The 25,932-nt window shown below is 36.7% G+C and overlaps 1 protein-coding gene and 1 long non-coding RNA gene across 3 annotated transcripts in view; one reads left to right on the top strand and one right to left on the bottom strand.

The window, feature by feature from the left end:
* CLDN16 (claudin 16) overlaps positions 1 to 7,874 on the top strand; it is a 74,646-nt gene extending 66,772 nt beyond the window's left edge. For both annotated transcript variants that reach the window (XM_082688571.1, XM_082688572.1), the window contains exons 4-6: positions 1,850 to 2,014; positions 4,951 to 5,142; positions 5,943 to 7,874. In XM_082688571.1, the coding sequence (XP_082544697.1) occupies positions 1,850 to 2,014; positions 4,951 to 5,142; positions 5,943 to 6,076 (491 nt within the window). In that variant the 3' untranslated portion in view covers positions 6,077 to 7,874. The remainder of the gene's footprint in view (positions 1 to 1,849; positions 2,015 to 4,950; positions 5,143 to 5,942) is intronic.
* A 2,815-nt stretch (positions 7,875 to 10,689) lies between these two features.
* LOC309846146 lies at positions 10,690 to 21,117 on the bottom strand. Its single transcript, XR_014301745.1, has 3 exons — positions 21,082 to 21,117; positions 10,867 to 10,929; positions 10,690 to 10,777 (listed from the first exon to the last, which is right to left on the bottom strand). It is a non-coding gene; the product is annotated as an uncharacterized lncRNA (long non-coding RNA).
* Positions 21,118 to 25,932: the final 4,815 nt, after the last annotated feature.

The following is a 25,932-nucleotide window of genomic DNA, read 5'->3' on the forward strand; positions in this document are numbered from 1 at the left end:
TTAGAGAGGGGAAAACCAGGGCCATGATTTTAGAGCATCCAATCCAGATGGCAATGCTGGCCTTGTTGGACCCAGATTCTAAAAGGAGACTTAAAAATATTTAAGGAAGGCCATCCAAAGTGTGGGACTGCTTGGCTTGGGGTGCTGAATAGGAGACTCACTTGTATATATTATTCAAGATTGTTGAAATATAAAAACTGATACTACCTCGTTAGTTACATCTTTTTCACTTTCCTGAATTTTGAGAAAAATAGACTTTTGATTTGACCTAAATTAGAAATTTAAGTTTAATGTTTTTTTTTTTTTTAATAATGCCACCTTTTAAGATCTTAAATATTCACCTATTAATCAGGTAGAAGTTGGGGCTCCTGGGTGGTTCAGTCAATTAATCGACTGACTTTTGATTTCAGCTCAGGTCTTGGTCTCAAGAGGTGAGTTCAAGCCCCATGATGGGTTCAACGCTGGGTGTGGAGCCTACTTAAAAAAAAAAAAATCAAGTAAAATCAAGTAGATGCTGATTTTTTGCATTAATTTCCTTTGTTAGATGGATCATAAAAATATTTTTTTATTTTAAATAAATTGGCCATATTTTATAAGCAACATATTACTAAATAAGCCCTAAATTTATCTCACCATTGAGCAAAAATTATTTAAAATTCCAGGAAACTGCAATCACTATGAAAATGAAACATAATTATTGTACCATCAAAAGAATAAATTGTATCACTTCTCTAAGAGCTAAAATAGCAGTAGCTTTGACATTGTGTAATTAACCCTCCGTTTGTGATAAAATTTTCCTATTTTTATTTTTAAAATTTTTTTAAAGATTTTGTTTATTTGAGAGAGAGCATGAGAGAGAGAGATCAGAAGCAGCAGGAAGAGGTAGAGGGAAAAGCAGACTCCCTGCTGAGCAGGGAGACCAATGTGGGACTCAATCCCAGGGTGCTGGGATCATGATCTGAGCTGAATGCTGATGCTTAACTGACTGATCCACCCAGGTGCCCCAAATTCTCCTATTTTAAATCTAGCATAACTATGATTCACAGCTCAACAGTTTTCACAGTTGAGGATGCTTCCATTGCAGATGATGACTACTACTAGTCCATTCTATTTACCTAATATCCTCTTCCCTGGACCTTCTGCCATATATTCTCAAGTGGCTATAGTTTTCAGTTTTGCTCAGTTGACAGTGCAACGTTGACGGCTTCATGTGGAATGTTGGCCAAGAAGGATCACCACCTGAAAATGAAATGAAAAAGAATAAGATCTGGCTTCTAGATATAGTGTTCTACTAAATAACAGAAGCTCCTTCTCCTTCTAAAAACCCACTAATGGCTCTCACCAACCTGAATTGACAAGTTAGTTACATGTTGAAGCATTTTATTCTGCTCCCTATACCGTATTTTAGCCAGTTATTGAGTACATTTTTAAATAAAACTTCAAACAAATGCAGTGATCATTAATTTCTTAAATATTTACTGGGGTAACTTCTGCAGAATAGATACTCTACTTTCAATCCAGCATTCACCTGTAATATTTGTCAACAAGACTCATTCCAAAACAGGAAATAAGCAAGGAAATAGTTATTTAGTCTACATTATATGCCAGGCATTTTTCTAGGGGGCCAGCAGGACTAAGTAATAATCAGTGCTTAAACAAATAATAATATCAATAATCTCATTATATTTTTGCATTTTATGATAGCATTCCATGTTCATGCAGATTTAAAGTCTAATTCTTTCAGTGGGCATGTATCAATGTATGTGATTATCTGTTTTGGATGCACCTGTGTGCCTTAACATGTTTCCTTCCTCTGACCACAATGTAACCACCTGTCCTGATCTTCCAGTGAAGCTGGTGGTAACTCGAGCATTGATGATTACAGCAGATATTCTAGCTGGCTTTGGATTTATCACCCTGCTTCTTGGTCTTGACTGTGTGAAATTCCTCCCTGATGAGCCATACATCAAAGTCCGCATCTGCTTTGTTTCCGGAACCATATTGCTAATAGCAGGTACTCTCTGCACTAGTGGTGGGGGTAGGAATGCTTGTCATTGATCTTGAAATGAAGGAGAAGGGTGCTTGTCGTCAAGCAGTTCGTTTGAGGAACATATATGATCTGCTTTTCTAGATTACAGGTAAAAAGAGCACATCCACCAACCCTACTTCCTTTAGCTGTAGAATTAATTAATTTTTGTTAATGTCCCAAAGCAAAGTTTATTGAAGTCCTTAAACTTTAGTCCTTAACCATTTAAAAAGTTAAAATGGTGAAAAAAAGTTACATAATGCTTAAAATCTTTCAAATAATTTATTTTTTATTATTATTTCTGAAATTAAATTCTAAAGTAAGTCTCAAACCATCCTCTCCATACCTGTACTCACTCCCACCAATTTTTTTTTGTTGTGAACTAAATTGTGCCAAGTCCTATGTTAGACTTTTCTCATGTGCCAGGCCATTTGATCATAAATGTAACAATAAAGCAGATTATATCTCCACTTAAGAAGCAGATGAATAAATGGAGTCCTGAAGGCTAATAAATCAAGCATGACTAATAAACAGTCAAGAAGCACTTTACATGGTGTTTATTGATGGAAGAGCAACAGTGATATTTTACTGTCATTAAATTCAGTTTAGTCTTCCTCTGTCACAACATGATGTCTTCTTAGGATCTTAATGCAAGTTGAGAGAAAATACACTGGTGAAATCAAAGTGCAAGAAGATTGAAAACCACTGGGCACAACCCTCAGAGAGATAACCATCACTTTTTTTTTTTTAAGGTAGCAGCCAAAAGCTAGCAAAGCAAATAAATGTATGTGGGAATCTCACCAGGCAGTACAAGTTGAATGGATAGGGATTTGGGAACTAAAAATGCTTGGAGAGGCACCTGGCTGGCTCAGTCAATAGAGCATGCGATCTTGATCTTAGAATGGTGAGTTGGAGCCCCATGTGGGTGGCAGAGTTTACTTAAAAAAAAAGAAAGAAAGAAAGAAAGAAAGAAAGAAAGAAAGAAAGAAAGAAAGAAAGAAAAATACTTAGAGATATACATGTGTGATGTGTGAGTTTAGCAACTGGTCTCCTTTTCTTGATTTGCAAAATAAGGTGAAGCCTCAGTCATCATACCTACTCTGAACTGCTGTCTTGAAGATCCAGTGTGGATGGAATAAGCACATAGCAGAGAGCCTAACCCAACACACAGTCAAAACTGTGTGAAGTTTTTCACACACACATTGAGTCAAGGCTGATGATCCTTAGGTTGTATTAAAAAGCCACAAGAACTTAGTAAGTTTTCCTTTTAAAAAACTTTTTTTTTAAAAGATTTTTATTTATTTATTTGACAGACAGAGATCACAAGTAGGCAGAGAGGCAGGCAGAGAGAGAAAGAGGAGGAAGCAGGCTCTCCGCGGAGCAGACAGCCCGATGCGGGGCTCGATCCCAGGACCCTGGGATCATGACCTGAGCTGAAGGCAGAGGTTTTAACCCACTGAGCCACCCAGGTGCCCAAGTTTTCCTTTTTAAGACATTTATTCCCAGGTCTAGTCTAGTGATAACATGGAACCTTTGTATGTAAAAATATGTTTTACTCAACAAATTAAAAAAAAAGATCATTTAATGCTATATAATTTTACTCCAGAATACTTTTTGAAATATCGCTAGATATACCATTTTTTATTAAAAAAATAAATGAATAAATGAGAGCAAAGACCAAAACAAAAAAACAATGAATTGATGGGGAAAATCCCTACAGGAATGGCTAAAGGAATGACAAAATTAAATTTTTATAGATGGCCAAAGGCTTGGAAGCATGTAGTATGCCATATATATTGTATATAAAATACTAATTTTATGTCTAAACTACTAATGCCATACACATGGTATGTTACATATAAGTATTTATGGCATACTATTTTCATATGAAATTAAATATATACATATTTCATATATACATATCTCTTTGTGTGTATATGTATAATTTTTCATAATCTGTAAATTTCATAAAGGAATTTCCATATTAAACTTCTAGATTATAATATTATAGAAAATATGTGGTAATTTAAACTGTTATCTGAAGGTTACATGTTCATGATCTGGTCCTTCTTAAACTTCTTGCATTAAATTACTGGGAAAAGAATGCAATGAAATGGTGAACACTTTTCACATAGCTTTTTGTCCCGTAGTTCCTCACCTTTTTCCCTTGCATCTAATCAGTGATGTACAATTAATACCCTTAAAGTGAAAGGACTCTTGTGACATCATTTCAAGCCAGTCCAATTGTCAGATAGACAATTTTGGGTATTAAATTTTGTTTAAAAGGAACAAAATTTCTTTGTGTAGGGGTGGTAGAAAAGAATTTATTTTAAAAATAAAAGCAGTTTTTACTGAAGTTATTTGTTTTTGACCCCAACACACTAAAATTATTGACTTCTAAAACATAGTTTCCTTATGGGTGCTGATTATGTAGTTGACATAGCTTTAATTGTGGGTCTATGTGGTTGGGCAGAGGAGAAATAGAATAGTCTTAAAGATATATACTTTTAATTAAAAATCAATAGATAATGAATATAGGCTATATATTATTTGTCTTTGATATTGTGTTATTTCTTTTTTTTCATATTTTATTTTATATAACACTTAAGAAAACGTTGGAAAGAAGGAATTAAAGAAAATCACAATGATCATTTTAACTTTACACAGAGGAAGACTGCATTGTTTAAATCTTTGTATTTCTCTTTATGTATAAACTAATATATAGTTGAGAAGAAATGCAAAATAGAAAGCAAAAGGAAGAAATAGAAGAGGTATCCAAACTTTGAGCTGAATCCTTCACATGAATCCTTCACATCATTATTATCTCTCTAAATTATGCCATGCATTTTGGGTAGCAGTCAGATCTCCTTGAATTTAAATTTGGGAAGGCCTGCATTATTCTTAGCAACTTTTCTTTCTTTCAGGTGCCCCAGGAATCATTGGTTCTGTGTGGTATGCTGTTGATGTTTATGTGGAACGTTCTTCTCTGGTTTTGCACAATATATTTCTTGGCATCCAGTATAAATTTGGTTGGTCTTGTTGGCTCGGAATGGCTGGGTCTCTGGGTTGCTTTTTGGCTGGTGCCGTGCTGACATGCTGCTTATACCTCTTCAAAGGTAAGAACAAAATAAAATAACACATTTACATGCCTCCTGTATCAGTCTTCCCAGCCAAATGGAAACAGATCTTACCAGCACAAAATAATGAAGTGGTGAACACTTTTCACATAGCCTTTTGCATACTTGATCCCTACTTATTATAAATGATACATGATCCCTACTTATTATAAATGATACTTTAACAATTTCTGTTGTTTAAGGGCAACTTATTTGCAATATTCATGGCTTATTACCTGGTTAGTGGCATAATGGGTGAAAACAAACAAACCCACAGTTATAGCTATATCTGATATCTAAATATAAAATGATGATTTCAGTGTGTCCATAATCCCATATATCTAATTTCATCTTATCTATTCTATATATATCCAGAGTTAGACTGAGAGCCACGTCAAATAACTGTTGTTAAAAAATGTAATGTGTTTCTAACGGGTCTCTAAAAATATCACTTTAAAAGTAAGAAAAGTCCATCTCCTCATCAGAAAAAAAGAAAGAGAAAGAAAAGAAAGAGAAAGAGACAGAAAGAAAGAAAGGGGGAAAAAAGACAGAGAGAGAAAGAGAAAGGGAGGGGAGAAAATTACCCAAGTTTTAAATTAAAAAAAAAAAACAAAAAACAAAAAACAAAAATAATTTTCCAGATGAAAATCTTCAAATTTCTACTTGGGTTCTTCGTAGATGATTCTGTCTGAGAATATTTGTATTCTTTCCTCTTTATGAGAAGAATGGGTAAAATGACATTTTCTCCCCCAGATTTACTGAGTCTTATTTATATCACGACATTTATCTCTTTCCAACAGATGTTGGACCTGAAAGGCACTATCCGTATTCCATGAGAAAAGCCTATTCAACAGCAGCTGTTTCGATGGCCAAGTCATATGCAGCCCCTCGGACAGAGACTGCCAAAATGTATGCAGTGGACACGAGGGTCTAGAGTGCCACATGTCTATCTGCATGTATGTTACTGAAATAATCAATCAGAATGTTTGGGTTAATCCAGGAACACTTACTTAAACCTCAATATGTTCAACTAAATTAATTGCTCAGCTTAATCAAGCAGTTTGATTCTCCTATCCTGCTCCTTTTCTGTTACTCTCATATTCTCTCTCCCCCTTTCTATCCTCCTCTTTCACAGGCCCTCATACACTTCCCCTGTATTTCCAGGTAAGGTTGCTAGGATATACAAATGTTTGTTTGTGATTTCTATATTGCTATTAAAGATTGTGACATGGTGATATTCAAGTAAAATGACACTTTAAGACTAGAAAGCAACTTTCTAAAGAGGCCAGAGATTCCAATCTTTGAAGGGATTGACAGCCTCTTAGCAAATTTCCTGGCTTTTGGTTCATTCTTTGTGTTCTCATCTGAGTGAGTTATTTGATAACTTGGAAGAAGATGATCCTTCGAAATGTACACTAGTATATCAAACCCTACCATTACTCTGACTGTTAAAATAGAAAAATAAATCAACAGCTTCATATACCAGCCACTGGTGGAATTTAAAGATAAGAAGTTTCCCTTCCAAGCCTGGCATGTCAAATGTAAGTGCTTAATTAATACTAGAGCAGTGACGATTTATTTCTCATTAACGACATAAGAGATCTGTGTATTATTTTATCACACTATAACTTTGCCTATATATTGCCAAACTATTAGACCACAGCAGCGATAGGTAAACCAGAGAGTTCATTCGTTGATTAATTAGACATCCAAAAATGTTTCATGAATACATTATAATAGAATTCACTGATTCAGGTGTCCTCACACCACTGGATCCTCAGCACCCAGGAAAATATCTGACATGTGATAAAATTTAACATAGTTGTTGATTGGAAGAAATAAAGACTCACAGCTCTTTAGTGAAAATAAGATCAATTTTTCTCATAAATTGTGTACTTATTTGAAAAAATAGAACTATATATTTAATTATACACTTAAAGAAATCAGTGAATGATTGCTAATGGGATTTTATTCATATTCTAATGTAATCATCTTAATTTTTTAAATGGTAGGTTTTTTAAAAAGTTACACAGTTTAATCTCAGGTTTTCTGATTTCTTATAAATTGCATGAATAGCATTAATACTTTTGCTGTACCTTAAAAGGCTATCCACTGAACTAGAAATTAGTTCTTTGGAAAAATGAAGATTTAGTTGTGAATTTCTGAAGGCCCCCCAAAAAGAAGTGTTTTAAATTTAAAAAGCTAAAATTTATGTGAAAATGAGATGATGAAAACCTAATACATCTATTTATGTTGTTGTGAATGGTGTTCATGACTTCTTTTTACCAGTATTCTCGGGAGAAATTCTAAGCGAATCTTAGAACTGAAAGCAACTGATTAACTTTTATTTCATAGATATAACTAACCATGTAACTGACACTTAAGAAATTATTTGTAGATCATGTTTACTTGTTATATTGGTGTTATTTTATGCAGCTTAAAACTTATTTTTTGTTGTTCTCTTTTTCACAACTTTGGCTTTTAAAATTTTTACTTCTACTTTTATTTAATGAGGTATTTTCTATCATGTTTTATATAGTTTAATAAGTCTTTTGAAATTCTTCTTGGGAAAGGCAGGATAAAATTAATTAAATGACTCATCAGATTTTAGAAATATAAATTTTTCCACCCTGAAAGACTTCATTTGTATGAGGAAATATTTCAGAGGATTCTGGTGATAACTGACATCTATGAATGATTTGAAATTTTTCTCAATAAAAATGTTTTGTATATCCTGGGACTTATATATATATATATATATTTTAATTTCTTTGGGAATTAGCCTTTTGTTATTATAGATGTTGTGTATGTGCATTGCAGAAAGTTGTAGAACAAAAATAATCAAAAATGTATCTTCCATATTTTACAATATGGCCCTGTGTTCTCTCCACCGAGAGCATCACTCTTCCTAAAACCTCACTGAGTATCTGCATATCCTTCCAGAAATTCTACATTTATACACATATATGCAAAGACAATCCCACATATGCATGTATTTCTTTTTAAGAGATAATTTCATATATGTTGCCTTGTAAGCTACTTTTTTTTCCTGTGTAATACTTCTGCTTTTTTATAGCAATACATTTTCATATTATCTAATTCCCTAGACCTATTGAAATTTCCCAAGTTTTAAAAAATTCATAAGACAACTGGTTTGTCCAAACCAGAATCTGCATTTCCTTTGGTTGGTATGCCCCTTAAATCTCTTTGATTCAAGCCACATGCTTTTTCACTGACTCTGAAAAAAACAAAACAAAACAAAACAATGGAACCAGTTTTCTTTAATTTTGTCCTATCTTTTGGATTCTGTTTTGATGACAGATTGTTTCTCTATGCCTTCTATTTCTAATAAGTTGAAATTTAAATCTGAAGACTTGATGTAATCAAGTTCAAAAGTTTCTAGAAGACACTAAAAGTGTTGTGATAGCGTATCTGGAGATTTAATGTCTGGTTGATTTAGCCTCAGTTATGCTAAAATGACTCACTGGGTTAGGATGATGGCTTTCTAATCCATCCGCTCTTCAGTTGTATATATTAGTGACAGAAGCAAGGGATTATTATGAGTTCTTCTGGAAAGTGTAGGAATATTCCATTCTCCATCAACCATAATAATCATTTTAAAATAACACCTTTAACAATTGATAATCCTTATCTGAATCAATAATTGGTTAGGATTTGTAGAAAGACGATTTTCTAATTTTATTTTATTTACAACTGTAGTAGAAATTCGTTTATAAAATAAGCCTCCTCTCCCCATCTGAGTCTGTGTAGTTACCATAACCAATCATGTTTCTCCTTTTGCTTAAATGTCTTCCTATTGTCTCTAGGATAAAGGGACAAAAATTTTAACATGATTTTGGGCAGCCAGTTCGTATCAGCCTTGGTTTTGGCTCGGGTGATGGCTTCCATGTCCTGAGAGCAAGGCCTGTGTGGTTCTGGGCTCAGCGCTCCTCTCCCTCCGCCCTTCCCCTCTGTTCTCTCTCAATCTCAAATAAATCAACAAATCTTTAAAATAGTTCACAAAACTGCAAGCTCCAAAGGAGCAAAACATTTTTTGCTTTGTGTACTGCTCTATTCCCAGCACCCTGCCCCGGGCCTGATGCATCGCAGGCCCTCGGTACCTCTGTTTGAATAAATGAGTGAATGATGATCATGGTGTGGCCTGCAAAAGCTAAGCAGCCTTTGCATGCAACTGACTTGTTGATTGGATTATTCTTACATCATTCATGCATATGTTTGTGCAGTTTGATTAAAAGACCATCTGTGTGTTTTCAAGCATCCTCCAGCATAGAGGGGACAGAGACACAAACAACTAAAGTTAGTGTGCAATAAAATAATTGCTATAGTGTGGGTATGTAGGCAATGGCATAAGAAAGCAATTACTTCCTCCAGAGAGTAAGGGGAGGCTTTGCAGAGGAGGGACATGCTCAAAGGAGACAACTTGGGAGAAAGAATTTTATACAAAGAACAACAGGCACAGAGAAAGAAGCAAGAGAAAGCAACTGATGTGCTAAAAATTACAAGTATTTTCATGTTCCTAGAGCTTAACCGGGAGAAGGAGGTATTTTGTTGTTGTTGTACGATTTTATTTATTATTTATTTGAGAGAGAGAGAGAGAGTGAGCGAGCAGGAGCACAAGTAGGGGGAACTGCAGAGGGAAAGCGAGAAGCAGGCTCCCCGTTGAGCCAGGAGCCAGAGCTGGGGCTCCATCCCATCACCTGAGCTGAAAGCAGACACTCAGCCAACTGAGCCACTGAGGCACATCGGAGAAGGAGGTTTTGATATTCACGAGTTATTTTATTTATTTTTCTTTTTTAAAATATTTTATTTATTTATTTGACAGAGAGAGATCACAAGTAGGCAAAGAGGCAGGCAGAGAGAGGAAAGCAGGCTCCCTGCTGAGCAGAGAGCCTTATGCAGGGCTCCATTCCAGGACCCTGAGATCATGACCTGAGCTGAAGGCAGAGGCTTAACCCACTGAGCCACCCAGGTGCCCCCACAAATTATTTTAAAATGAAAAATATGAGGAGATGGCATTTTCCCTCTTTCCAAGGTAGTAAAATTCAATAGAAGATATTTGTTAAAAACCCACAATGCCATCGTTAGAAATACAACCCAAGTCCCCGGGGTGCTAGTTTTATTTGGCATGGCAACCATCTTAGTGTTCCTAATGCAGACAGCTTCTTTGTGGAATCCTTTATGCAGCAAAGTATTAAGCTAGTTTTCACCATCACAGACATAATTCTGATTCTCAGTTAATCTTCCGGTGACTTCCTCTCCTTTACACTTTAATCTTCTTTCATATCAGTTGCTTTACTTTTTGGTTTTGAAGAGAACAGTTTGAATCTTATTTTAAAGGGATGAACTGAGAATTAGGTAGAAAAATAGTTCTTGGAGTAGGTTCTGCAGTTTTTGAGCTCAGAAGTAATTGTTCCCAAGTAAATAATGTTAGCCCCTGATATGCAGTAATCAATTGAAAATAATATAATGCACAGTCCAATATTGGTTAACCTCTTTCCATTCAAAAAAAAGCTTGCAATTTGTCACTTAAAGATTTATTGAAATAATTTTATTTGTTTAAAATAAAAAGGGATAAGGAAAAAGACACACAAAAACCCCACGATTATTCCAGCACCTAGAAGAAAGTTATAATACAGAAAATTATATATGCATAATGTTTTTCAGAAATTAACAGTACTGAAAATGAATGTTCCTCTTACCCACCTCCAGGGACTTCCCTTACAGTCTCTCTCCCAGGAGATGTACTTCTCCCATATTTCTTGTATCCTTTCAAAGAAACAAAAATTAAAATTTATGGCATACAGAGATCCTTTGACAATGTATATACGGCATTCTGTTACTCGATATTTTCCTTTTAAAAATAAAATCAATATTTAAATATATTTATCGATATTTTTCCATACCACCTCATCCATTTTAATGGCTTCATAGTTCATTGTTTATATGAACCATTGTCTATCTAATTTGTCCCTTTAAACATCTTCAGTTTTGCTATTACAAGCAATGTGACAGTGAATACTGTCTTAAAAACCCCTTTGTCCTCTTATAGGATTATAACAAATGTATTACTAACTATGTCTAAAAGTAGAAAAACTGAATCTATGTGAATATATTAAACTTTTGATACCTATAGCCAAGTTGGCCTCCAAAAAAAAGTACCGATTTACACTTCACCAGCAGAATATAAAAGTGCTTGTTTTCTCACACTGTTGGTAATGCAGGATGTTAGCAATCCTTAATACTGTTACTGAAATTATAGTTAGAAAATGATATCATATTTCTGCTTTGATTTGCATTTATTTAACTAAATTGAGCACAGCTGATCAACTTTTTTAATAATCACTAATTGAATATTTCTGCAGATGGAAATTTTAAGCTTTTTTTGGTTTAGTCCCATGTGGGGTAATCCAAATTTCAAAAGATATATTGAGGAGCTTCTCAAAGTGGATCAAACCTACTAACAAGGGTATTTGACATTTTCAGTGGTACATTAAATCTTTCTATTTTATAGCCTTCTATTTATTTTTATATGGATTTGAAAAAGCCCGTTTTCCACTTATGATAAAGTTTCCACTTAACAAACATTTAAGTTTGAAACTGAGTTGATTTAAAATACATTAAATAAAAATAAGTAAAAGCACTTTTCAGGCGATCAAAAATAAGAAAGTTCATATTTAAGAGCCTGAATTTTGGTATAGGATGGTTTAGTCAATATATTCTTAAAATAGAATATACTCTAAGCAAAAGGTAAAATAGCTCATTAAATGTTATTGCTCATGCAAAGAAAAGCCACAAACTAGGATTAGAGTTAGCAAATGAAAAATGGACATATGCTCTGTCAAATAACAAAATCCAACCAAATAAATTTGAAGACCTAATTGGCTTTATTGAACAATTCATGAATCGGGATGCACCCTATCCATCAGGTAGAGAGGCAATCTGGGGAGCTGTACAAAATAGAAGGTTTTTATTAATGGGGGGTGAGGTGGGTCAAGGAAGTTACTAGCAAAAGGAAAGGATTGTCCCAGAGGAGGCTACCTGCAAGTTGTCTCATCATGCTAATTATCTCCTCTTTCTTTGGGGAGATAAAGAGGACTCAGGTGACAGCCTTACTGGTGTTGAAAAAAAAGTTCCTGACTGACCTGTTAAGGCTACATTTCTGGGGAGGTTGAAACTGTAAGAAGATTCAGTATTAAGCCCCAGTTTGGGAACTCTTTCTAAGTAACACCATTTTGGGCTGGCAGTTTTTTAGTATATAGGATATTTCTAGAGCCCAAAGAGTAAGAAAATAATATTTATTCACTTTGGTTATTTGAAACACATCTCAGAAATCACATTATGTCACTCATAAATAATTCATTATATATGCATAACATAGACTTTTTAAACATTGTAACAACAATGCTATTATCAATCAACAACAGTAACAATTAACTCCTCAGTATCAATTTTTCCAATGTCTGTTTTGTTGCAACTGTCTGAAAAATATTTTTTAAATTGGACCCCAAATTCCAAATCAAATATTGTCCACACTTTGCTGTTGATATGATTCAAATCAAATACTGTGATTTCTGTACTGTCCACTTGAACCAAGGTTTAGGAGAAATTTGAAAAATGTAAAGTACTATCAGGTTTCCTCTGCAAAAACTTGACTGGTTCTGATGAGGGAAACAGAAGGCAGGCTGAAGACAAAGCAAAAGCTGACACCCTGCAACTTTCTCCCACCCTCACTGCTGGGTGGGACATGTGGGATGCTCTTTAGGAATCTCCCAACTATCTTAATGTTAGTACCTTGCTAGAGGAAAAACCTGGTCAATGACAAGGCCTCAAGGCATCAGGTATCTTATAGGTCCTCTATAGTATATGAAAATTCTGTTGAAACCTCCCTTTTTCCTTACCTCCCTCAACCCCATCATAACCTGCCACCCCTCACAACCCCAGGGCAGCAGCTCTTTCTGCCCATGGGTCCTGTCCCCATGCTTTAATAAGCCACCACTTTGCACCAAAGATATCTCAAGAATTCTTTCTTTGTCATTGGTTCCGGACTCCACCTGAACCTTACCTATACTCTAAAACTTCATCAGTTGCAAAAAACCAACAGCTTAAATGTTTGTTGTTAATACTCAGCAGAGGAAAAAAGAAAATCAGAGTCAAAAAGGAAATTGGATGTTTTAAAGAAGGAAAGAGGATGCTTTTTTGATACAGTCTTCACTTCCTACAGATAAAGGAACATGAAGCCCAGTCGACTGGGCTCTTGAATTGTCTTCCTGACTTTGCCAGAGGAGGGGTTGCATGTGGAAGGAAAACTCTGAGGGTTGCTGAAATCATCAAACTTTTCTGCTGTTTTATTTATTTTTTTATTATTATGTTATTCTAGGTAAAGCTAAGCCTACATCACCCAGAAACTAGGGGAAGGAGCTGAGATATGCTCTAGTTGTAAAACACAGTTTCTCTCTTACTAAATTAAAACAAACATTATACCATGCCTTTTTTTTTTTTTAGAGTGATTGATGGGAAATATGGATTAGAAGAGGACATCAGAAGGGGCTCTATTTTATTAGAGAAGGGAAAGGCTTTGAGGTAGTAAATAAAAATTTTAAAAGCTAATTGGTTAATATAGCAGAAGCTGAAGCAGTCAGCCAACCATGTCAGAAACAAAGATGAAGGGCACCTGGGTGGCTCAGTGGGTTAAGCCTCTGCCTTCAGCTCAGGTCATGATCTCAGGGTCCTGGAATGGAGCCCTACATAAGGCTCTCTGCTCAGCAGGGAGCCTGCTTCCTCCTCTCTCTCTCTCTCTGCTTCTCTGCCTACTTGTGATCTCTCTCTGTCAAATAAATAAATAAAATCTTCAAAAAAAAAAAATAAAAAAGAAGAAACAATGATGAGGGATACTCAGGAAAAAAAATATGTTATTGGAGAATGAAAATCAGGAGCTAGAATTATAGTGGAGACAATCACATGGGGTTAAATTCCATTAATGGCTGTTCTGAGTATATGTCAGTTCTTGTTACTTCCTTTATGAAATCCTTTACTTATGCTAATAAAATCAGAGTAAAAGAAAATGTATTTTTAAAGTAAACAAACTCTCTTCTAAAGCCTCATATAGTTGTGTTCTGAACTGAAACAAATATGTATACCCCCAACAGCAGGGTGAAAGCCCTGGGTTTCTCCACCCTTTTTGGTGACCATCTCTTATTATTTGAGTGTGTCCCATGGGTGGCTGTCCCTCACATTTAGCAGCTTATCAGAACATTCCCCAGTAATGCTTTAGAATCGTTAAAAGATTGGGATCCCATCCCTTCATCCAGCTCTCCTCATATAGCTCTGATCTTTGTTTTGTTTTGGCCAAGTCACAGGCAACAAATACTCTCCACGATATCAGGTAAGTATGTAGTCGTTCACTGATTATTTAAAATGTGTCCTTAGACTTTCTTAGTTTGTGTCTCTTGATATTCTTCAAGAAAAAATAATAGCTAAATCTAGAAAGCAATTAGTTAGTGGTAGCTAAGACTCTTTTAACATTATAAATTTACCCAGATTTAGATATATAAAAGAGAAAATAATCTGAATTGACACTTCAGTTATCATATGCAACCGGAAAAACAAAAACTACTTATTAAATAGAAAAGCAAACATAACTGTATTAATTGCTAGGGGGAAAAAAATTTCTCTTAATTTTGCTTGTGGCATCCCACAAAATAGATTTTTCCAAAACGGAAGCCTTACCCAATTAAATAATAAAAATAAGAAACCTGTGTTTATTGATAATTTCAGTGCTTCTGAACAATACCATTTTTCATCTTATTAATATAGAAATCTGCCATCTTGATTGATATATGTTATTTGCTTCAGGAATTAGATAGGTAGAGACTGACATAATTTTAGAAGAAAAGAATAACTCTTGTCTAAACGCACAACTTTAAATTACATTTTTATCACCAAAGGATTCCGTTTTGTAAAGGGATATCACTTTTATTTCATTTTCCTAGAAATACACTTAGTAAAAATAATAAAGCAATTAACTACACTCTTTCCCAGGATCTAGTATTCAATATGAAAGGCAAAAATAGCCTGGATAGGATTATTTTGCACAAAATCACAAAGCAAAATGAATTTAAAAGTGAAAGATTCCTTTGGGATGTATATATTTGTCTTTTTTGTTGTTGTTCTGATTAAAAAGAAACCATTCTTTATCAAAAGTGGGGTTTCACAGACAACATATTTTCATCGTCTCATTTCCTCTCACACGGTCCTGACATATTTCACATTTTGTCCTAGATATAATATTCTGCTGGAGTTTCATTTCATTGTCCACATGAATGCTATTCAGTTCTATCCCAACTCTATTTCATCTTCGTGAAAGATATTGAATTTTAAAGTTGTCTTTTATAAAAGTTGTGCTCCTAACACAAATGAAACAAATCTGGAACTACAAAACTGAAAATGAAAGGGGAACTTGTGGTCAGGTACAAAAGAAATAGGCTAGACCTGTGGGGTTGGTGATGTAGATTCTCCATACCACGTGGACATCCTGTACGGGCATTAGCCTGCCTTTGTGGGCAACTCAAACTCAGAGATCCCCTCCTCAGAAGTGAGAGTGTATATCAGATTTTCTAGACCTTCTCACGGCAAGTATCTCACCTGATGCTCAGCTTCATTGTGAGCAATATGAGGTAAGGTAATAGATTTCCTCTTTGTAAGCTTGAACATCATTATCATTCCATTCTGCTTGGGTTTGTCAAAAATCTGGTATCAGTAGTAACTCAGCTTTATGGTTTCATTAGCCATTAAATCAAATCTAGCATTGGGTTACAATCATAAGTAGGCTTTCATGCCCTCTGCTGGATGCTCAAAGAAAAAGCTACACCTTTACACAATTAGAAAAGCCTCATTTAAAAAATGAACGCTCTTTAACATAAGAAGAAAAAACTCTAGTCCTACTAGAATTAAAACCTGAAACACCAGGTTAAATAAAAGTTTAACAATGTATAGGTGAACTAAGATGCAAGTAAAGATTTTCAGAGATGAGATGACAGAAAATGTACAGGTTTATCATTTTAAATTTCCGTTTTAAATGTTATGATAGTCCTATAATCCAAATTACTTTTATTATTTTCAGTAGTTTTCCATGGACCATAAGGAGCATCTGCTAGAACTTCTAAGTCTCTGTCTGGAGATCTGAGCAAAGTAATGGAAACTCTAATATTATAAACCATACCAATAAGTTTGGTGGAGAAATATATCCAGAATGTTACATGATAATTAACATATAATGGTCATTTAATGGATATTTTTTAGAGTTAAATGAAAATGTAATCTGGGTTATCTGATAAGACATCTTGTCAAAAAAGTTTTTATGGAAACAAACTTTTTCTATCAGCCCTACTTACCTGCCAACACCTCCCACACCTTCTCCCCCACCCCCACCCCAAAACCAACCAACCAACCACATGCCAAGCATGCAATTTGGTTAGGCATGCCCTGACACATAAATGCAAGTCACAAAAATAAATTCCGATCACTTCAACCGTGTTTTCACTAACGTCTTTGGCAAACTCCAGCTGCTGAATCGTTAGCCCTGTTTCCAGATGTGCTTGTACTTTTCTAGGTGTCAATTATATCCACTGCTCGTTCTGTAATGGGAATGAATTTTAACATACGTAGCTCATAGGATATGAACAAAAACTCTGTAGCATGACTTATTTGAGTTACACTTACTTATAACCCACATTCTCTGATGTTTGTAGCCACTTTTTAAAAAAGATTTATTTATTTTAGAGAGAGAGAAAGAAAGTGCATGCCCATGCACACATGTCGACAGGGGAGAGGCAGAAGGAGAGGAAGAGAATCTCAAGCAGACTCCCTGCTGAGCACAGAGCCAGACCCTGGCTCTATCTCCCAACGTGGAGCGCATGACCTGAGCAAAAATCAAGAGTCTGACATTCAACCAGCTGAGCCAGCCAGGTGCCGCTTGTAGCCACTTTTGCAGTTAAATGATCGTTGCGGGGGAAAATATCTAGAATAGGAACTGAAAGATGAAAATGCCTCCTCTCTAGCTTTGTCCCTCATGCTAGTAAACAATGAATGTTGGGCAAGTCAGTAATTTTTCCAGAACCCACGTTTTCTAATCTGTTAAATGAAGGCAGTGATGGATCATGATAGATAAATAGATAGATAGATAGGGTTATAGAAAGAGAGATTGAGAGAGAATTAAAGTAACACATGCATTTAGTTTTAAAACTCAAATTGTATCATAGGCTCAGATAAAAGCCAACACTTCTCAGCTCTAACCCAACCCCACATAGCATTATCTCCAACTTCTTGAGGCAATAATTTTCAACTGTTTTAGTGTTTTGCCTCAGATACTTAGGACCCAATTTCCAAATGACATACTGAATAATTTTTTAAAAAATTTTCTTTTAATTGAATTGATTTATTTTTAAAAAGTATTTTATTTATTCACTTGATAGAGAAAGAGAGAGACAGACAGAGAGAGCAAGAGCAGGGACAGAGGCAGAGGGAGAGGAAGAAGCAGGCCCACAACTGAGTTGGGAGCCAGACGTGGGGCTCATGATTCCAGAACCTGGAGATCATGACCTGAGCCCAAGGCAGACACCCAACCATCTGAGCCACCTAAGCATCCCTTTCTTTTAATTTTAAATATTATTCACTGACCTCCCACAATCTGATTAGGATTTAGTTTTCTTATTAAATCCTGCCACCTTTCCTTAGACACACTTCCCCCTCTGTTTAGCTTATTGATATAACTAATGCCCAATGTAAAACTCAATACTTACCATTAACATTATTCATAGTTTAACCATTTCAGGGTTGGGGGGTTAATCCTGCTTCTGTTTTTCATAGATATAGAATCGTCTTTTCAGTTCCTTCACTTTCCACGTAACAATTGTTAATTTATCACCACATTTTTTATTATTATGTATTTTTATTATGTATTTTTTCTTAATATCCCCTTATCATTCTACAGCTGTTTGTTGTCATGTCCTGACTGGAACTGGCTCTTAATATGTTCTTAATACTAATTAATTTGCTTAATACTATCTTCCTGGGTGCACCTGGCTGGCTCGGTGGGTTGAAGCCTTTGCCTTCGGCTCAGGTCATGATCCCAAGACAGGCTTTCTACTCGGTGGGGAGCCTGCTTCCCCCTCTCTCTCTGCCTGCCTCTCTGCCTACTTGTGATCTCTGTCAAATAAATGAATAAAATCTTTTAAAAAAATACTATCTTCCTGTAGATCATCATTTCCAGAGTTCTCTTCACCTCTCCTACCTCTAATTCTTGGGGGAGTCTCTGCATTTCTACAGCATGGATTTGCTTGATTATTTTTAGTTTTGTCCCTGAAGACACTAAAGCCAAGTGGAGAAACTTGAAACCCCAATGAATTATGATTTATCCATCTGCCTCCATTTCAGATATCTCTCTGTATACCAAAATCTCGCTGTTAATGTTCTTTGTCATCTTCTTGCCAATTTTTTTGTTCTTGTGAATTAAAAACATTTTTCCTCTTTTATTGTAATTTTACTACATTTCAGAAGGGAGCAGATATGTTCAATCTACCATGTGTAACTCGAAGTTAGGGGTAGCTAGGTCACAAAATTATCATGAGAATAAAATCTGGAAGCACCTTGTATACACCCTAAACCTTGCTTACCTACCTGAGATTATTAGAGTGTATTAACACAAGTTCTCTGGGCTTCTTTCATCAGTAGATACTAATGAGATTATTTTAGTAGCAATAAGCCATCTGTCCCTGGCTCTTACCCTCATTCACTGTTATAAAGTCTTATCCCTATCAAATCTCATCCATTTACCTTTGGGACTTTCCCAAACTAGGTAAGATGGTTTACAAAATTTGCTATTATACATACTAAATACCAGACTCCTTTAGACCCTGGGATATAAATTAGTGAATAACACAAAGATCTATCCCCTCATAGATTTACATTCTAGCAAGGGAAGTCCACCAGATTATAAATAGAATTCAATTTTGTAGTAGAGTAGGTGGCTAGTGCTATGAAAAAAAAGTGTATCTGAGACAAAGAGGTGGAAGTGCCAGGATGGGGAGAAGTTGCAATTTTTAAAGTAGAATAATCAGCATGGGTCTCATGAAGAAGGTGACATTGGTACAAAGAATTAAAGGAAGTAAAAGAGTGAAACAATGTTGATATTTGGAGGAAGAGTGTTGCAGACAAAAGAAACAGCAAGCGGGGCCCCTGGGTGGCTCAGTGGGTAAAAGCCTCTGCCTTCAGTTCAGGTCATGATCCCAGGGTCCTGGGATCGAGCCCCACATCGGGCTCTCTGCTCAGCGGGGAGCCTGCTTCCCCCTCTCACTCTGACTTCCTCTCTGCCTACTTGTTGTCTATGTCTGTCAAAAAAAAAAAAAAAAAGAAGAAGAAGAAGAAAAGAAAAGAAAGGGGAAAAAAAAAGAAACAACAAGTACTATGGCCCAAACAGACAGATGCAGGAAGGTTAACACCTGATAGGTCTGATAACAGTGTTCCTGGGACAAATAAGTAAGGGCGAAAGTCATGGGAAAGGAGATCCTACAGGGGCCTGGGACAAGGACTTCAGCATTTCCTCTGAGTGAGGTGGAATGTCACTGGAGTTTAGGTAAGGGACATGATTCTCCTTATGTTTTGAAAATATTGCTGTAGCTACTGTGTTGGAAAGAAAATATATAGAAGGACAAAGCTGCAAGCAAAAGGACCAGTCGAGATACTATTACAGTCATCAGGCAATAACTGGTTGTGAGTGGCTCCTACCAGAGATGTAGTAAGAACTGTTTAGAATCTAGGCTTATTCTGAATTTAAGAGCTGAGCCAAGCCACTTTCTGACAACAGGGATACAGGAAGAAACACAAAGAGAGGACTCAAGAATGACTCCAAGTTCTTTGGTCTAAGCAACTCAAAAGTTGCTGTTACTGTCGCTGGAGATGAGGAAAGTTTGGAAAAACAAGTTTGCGAAAAGATTAGGAGATAAATTTGGTCAAACTTTCTTAAGAGGTATTTTAAATAAACAAGTGGAGCTGTCAGTTGTTTTGTTTGACAGATTTGTCAGCTGAACACCACTGGCTGTTCTAGCATGGATTTCATTTTCTGGCCCCCCATTGCTCATGGTCACTGCAAAAATGCTGAAACTGTCCCATCGCTACTTCTGGAGTCAGTGTTCTCAACAAGAACATTGATATCTAAGCCAAAGATTCTTATCATAGTTCCCCAAGAAATGCCGAGTCTCCAGGTACCAGAGAAAGACTGTGGGCTCTAGAGCCTACATTTACCATCCAAACAGGAGCCTCCTCCTTCTCCACACTGTGTTATTACACATGCTGCACAGCTTTGGGGTCTCCTTCAGCCTCCATCTACACTTTTTCTCTCCTCAGGCTGAGACAGGCACCTTTTCGAACGGGGACTTTTAATCTCCTTCATTCACCCTTCATCCTTCAACTCTGAGTGCCCCTTGTTCCTACTCTCATCTTGTACCCTAATTCAAATATTCTCTTTCTGGTTTGGGTCTGGACATGTCTGAATCTCCGCTTGGACCATCGTTTAATTATGATAACTCTTATTAACTCCATACGAGGGGAGGGGTCGGATGAAAACAGAGAATAAGGCAGAGAGAGCTGTGATGTGTACTGGAGTGGAATCGTACTTCATGGAGACTACTCCATGCGTTAATGGGAGTGTTGATAGAGAGATAATCACTTGGTTGTATAGCATGAAACAGAACACAGCAATGATACACGAAAAGACCAGTAATTCACTACTGAAACCTCTCCCTGACCGAAATTTCTTCTCTACATTCATTCTCTTGTCTTTTTGCAGACTATATTAAATGTCCTTTTTCAGGCTATATTCATTGATTTCTGAAAATTCACACTAAATAAAACAATTGTTCCTACATTTTAAAAAATGTTTCTAATGTTGTCAGTTGATGAACTGGAGCTATCGGCTTGATTTCAGAATTTCTTCATATGGAGGTGGGGGGTCTAAAGTGCCAAAACATGGAGCAGGACACATTTCAGGGTTTGGAGTTTGAAGGTGAATTCCAACAGTTGGTGTCACAGCCACTTCTGTCCCTAGAAAGAGAAAAATGGGGACTTGTAATCTTTCTAGTCAGCATAAAACATAAGTACATGAACTGCCTAATAAAATCTGGCATTTCTTGGATCACTGGAGCAACAGAAAATTATTTGTGCCCTTGAGAAAAAATTTACAACCATCGTGCTCTCTCTAAAGTGATAGTTTAGTCACTATAGCAAGGAAATTTGCTCTCATGAACAGATGATATCATCACCGACTAACCCATCAAGAAGCATTTACAATTTAGAGGCCGAAAGTAGGGAGAATGCCCTTTTTGGTAGATTGGAAGACAAGATTCCTGTAAATACTAACAGTATTTTAGCTAATGTTTCCATCATGGGAAAGGCAAATTTCAATAGAAATATTTAAGCATGATGTCTGAACTTCATCATTTCATATTTATGCTCTGCAAACTAAACAAATATAATTAATTAAACATTTCTCTATGAGAAATAGTAAAAATGTTAACTTGTGAAAAGTTTGCATCTAAAATACACACGCACAATAATAGAAAAACCTGATCAAATTTTTAAAAATGCCTCGAAATAAAAATTTTTACTTTAAGATTATGCACACTTTAAGGTACTAAATATCAAAAACAAGCATTTTCTTCCTCAAACAGATCACTTGGAGAAATGATGTACTTATTCCCATAGCTCTTTTGGAAATCTCCTGTTAATATTTCCTTGAAAGACTGCTACTGCTTTTGAGTTACAAGAACCAACAGTAACATTTCATAGCCACAATCCATATATTTTCCCCTACCTTGGTCTTTGTTTTGAAATGGTTTGATTTTTTTCTTTTCTTTCAAAGATTTTATTTATTATTTCTCTGACAGAGATCACAAGTAGGCAGAGAGGCAGGCAGAGAGAGGGGGAAGCCGGTTCCCTGCCGAGCAAAGAGGCCAACGCGGGGCTCCATCCCAGGGATCATGACCTGAGCTGAAGGCAGAAGCCCTAATCTACTGAGCAACCCAGGTGCCCCGATTGCTTCTTTTCAAAACAATGACTACTATAAATTCTAGTAACAACTCTAAATTCACCTTTAAAGAGGAGTGCCTGGTGTCTCAGTGGGTTAAGCCTCTGACTCTTGGTTTCAGCTCAGGTCATGATCTCAGGGTCCCCTGAAGGGGCTCCACACTCAGTGTGGAGTCTGCTTGAGATTTTCTTCTTTTCCTCTTGCCCCTCTCCCTGTTCACATGCTCTCTCTCTGTCTCTTTCATCAATCAATCAATCAATCAATCAATCAGTCTTTTAAAAAAATACACCTTTAAAGAGAAAAAAAAAAGGCCTTTGAACTAGAACTAGTTCTGTGACTGCTTTTGTATATTAAATGTAATTGGAACATAACTATGTCATTCATTTACACAATGTCCCTTTTTGCACTACAATGGCAGAGAAGAGGAGCTCCCTCATCTTTGGAGTATAGAATGATAGTGAACCTGTCTTAGCATTGTAGGGAAGAGTAAATGAGCCTAAAGATGTAAGGTGTTAGCACAGAGCATGGCACATGGTAAGTGCTCAATAAATGTGATCTATTACTACTATTATACTCTGAAACGAAAGTAGGTGAATAAAATGCTCCCTCTTTCCTTACCTAAAACGAGTCACAGAGTATTTACCTAAAGAACATAAAGTTCAGAGAGGTAACACTTCAGAAACAATCCTAAAATAACATAGGATCTGGGAGAGGAGAGGGAGAAAGGAGCTGGCATGTGAAGCCTGCTTCTTCTCTGTCCCTGTCTACTCCTCCTTCCCTTCCCCAATCCAGAGCCCTTACATTTCATCATTGATGAAAGATTAGTATTTCTATTTACCTGGAAGTACAAAAAAGGGAAGATTATCTCTGAAATTGTGGAAGAAATGGGGTTAGGAAGATTGGATCTCTGAAAGGCAGCATTATCAAGGAGATCAGCCCCTAAGATGAGTGGCCTCAGGAGGGGTGTCTCCGTGGGAACTCAGCTCGCTGGCTTCTCAGGAATGGCATGGGACCTGTTTGCTGCCTTGCTGGGACTAACAGGGCCCAAGTCTGATCTACATAGGATAGAGATGAAGTCAATGTAGATGTTACAGTAATTTATTATTTTTAATAAGGAATATGGACAGATAATGGTGGGGATCTTTTCTTTATGCTCTCAAATTCTCTCTTTCCTAATGAATACTAGATTGTTTTTTCTGCCTCAAGCCTTTTGTCCTCTCACCTACCAGACCCCAAACTTTTTTCTTTTTGTTACCCTTAAATGTTTTATTTTCTCATAAATAAGGGCTTTTACTCAGCTTCACAACCTTATTTTCAATGAAAACCTGTTTTCAGTAAATTCACAAACAAACAAAATGTTTTGTTTATGGTCAACTTTACAACTCCTTTGCCATTACTTATTTTTTCAAATACAGATTTAACACATAAACAAAACTATGAAACTAAAAAACTCAAAACTTTTTTCAAGTCACTTGTATTGTCTCCCTATTCACCCTGTCTCACAGAACCAGATCCTTTAAAGTGAGAGCATCGATTCTGATTTGAGGTATAGATGGGTGTGGAGAATTTTTATGATGTTCTCTTCTTTTCCCACCTCTACGAAAAATCTGCATACAGTCCTTTAAAACATCACTTTCTGTGGCCCAGTGTGTGTTCTCTCCATTTATTAATTTGAGGGGGGAAATACCCTTCAAATCTCCCATTTTCTGTGGATTTCTCAGATAAAAGGGATTCCAAAAGCATCATTAAAATAGTTAAGGTAAGGTAAGGCCATAAGAAAATGTTAAAACAAGAAATACTTGCCCCTAACACAGGTGCTGAGTTATTCTAGAACTGTTAGGGTCTGATGGCTGAGAGAAAGGGCAAGCGGTTCCAGAGACCACTTCACAGATCATCCCACAGAGGAAGGTGTAGGGCATTGAACAGGTCCTTTCTGGGGGTGCAGCAGTGATGCTCAGGGAAAACTGGATCCATGAGAGGAGCTGGGAGGAGGGAGGGATGCTGGGTGATAACGGAAGAAAAGAAACTATCTGGGGGCTGGGTCCAGGAAGAGGAGGTGGGACTGAGGCAGAAAAAAGTAACATGACCTTAGGGCTTGCATAGAACAAATCATTATTCATTTCATTCCTCAAAATACCTCCACCCTCCAACTGTAGATTCCTTCTCCTCTCCTCTTCATCCTTCCCCTTTCCCTCCACTTTCCTGGCTTCCTTCTGGTCTCCCTTCCTCTTTCTCTAGCAGTTCTCACTCTTTCTTCTTACCTTCCATGGGGGTATTGGAGGGATTCTTTCCCCCTTTTTGGTGCAGGAGGAACTTCATTGTGACATGCTATGGACATAGAAACATAGATCCCATGAGAGAAGAGGAAAGACTGAGGAATCTGAGTCCTAGATCAGCAGAGGACTGTGAAAAGGCCTGCCTACTGCCACACAAGATGCAATGGGGGCCTGGGTATTTGTGTGAGATTCCCAAGGACCTTTCCCAGACAGAAATATCATTGTGCATTGGGAGCGTTGGGCTGGCACACTGTTTATGAGGATCCCAAGCCAAGTGTTTGCCTTTGTCTCTTGAATATTTCTAATCAAGATAATTAACAATCTCAGCCATAATACTGCTGTCTGGTATTGTTAGTGGGAGAAATTTCCCATTTTATATATTTTAACAGCAGTAAATTTTAGTCCATCCCAACTTTCCATATTCCATCAAAATTCTCCTCTTGGCTTGTCACGTGAGGACAGCTTCCATGGGATCCTGAGAGTCAAACCTGGGACCCACCGGTCAAAGAGCAGAGCTATTTCAACTAATAGATGCAACAGATAGTGGCAATAGCATGAGATAATTTTTGAAGAAATAAAGTAAAGGTCTAGGAAGAACCCCAAGGTTAATAAAGAAAATCTAGTCTAGCCATTAAAATGCTTTAAATGAACCATTTCCTACATTCTGTATTCAGGAGGGAATGTCCTATCTTCCCCTTCTGCTCAAAGGGTGGCAGGGAGTCCAGAAACCTTATTTCATATTCTAATGTCACTAGTGTCTTTTAAGTGAGTTCTCATTTTCCTCTCCCTTCTGAACTGTGACAATGAGGAAGATCCTGAGGTACCACCCCACAACCATCAGTGTGGATATGTGAATCTGGTAGAGACTGGACTCAACTCAAAGCTATGAGCGCTTACTTTGTGCTCGTAGAGTAGAGTAGCCAAACTCTAAAGAGAGTTTGTCTCTTACCTCCTCTGTAGCCATAAAAAGGTCTTGTCGTGATTCCTTCATTTTCCTTTTGGAGAAAACCTCCTTTTACAGAAATATGAGGCAGGAAGAATCATTTGTCAGGAGAAATGAAAGTATAATGGGGATCCAGTGGGGGAAAGAAATCCAGTCAGGGTTTGGGTTTCAGACTGCCTTAAAATATTGACTCCCTGGAATTTACTTTCAGAAATTGCTAGTCAGGAAGATGTCATTAAAGATCACAGAGAAGGGGGCGCCTGGGTGGCTCAGTGGGTTAAGCCTCTGCCTTTGGCTCAGGTCATGATCTCAGGGTCCTCGGATCTCAGGGTCCTCGGATCGAGTCCCACATCGGGCTCTCTGCTCAGCAGGGAGCCTGCTTCCTCCTCTCTCTCTGCCTGCCTCTCTGCCTACTTGTGATCTCTGTCTGTCAAATAAATAAATAAAATCTTTAAGAAAAAAAAAAAAAGAAA

This window comes from Mustela nivalis, assembly GCF_964662115.1.
Source record: "Mustela nivalis genome assembly, chromosome: 1".
In the NCBI taxonomy this organism is placed as follows: Eukaryota; Metazoa; Chordata; class Mammalia; order Carnivora; family Mustelidae; genus Mustela; species Mustela nivalis.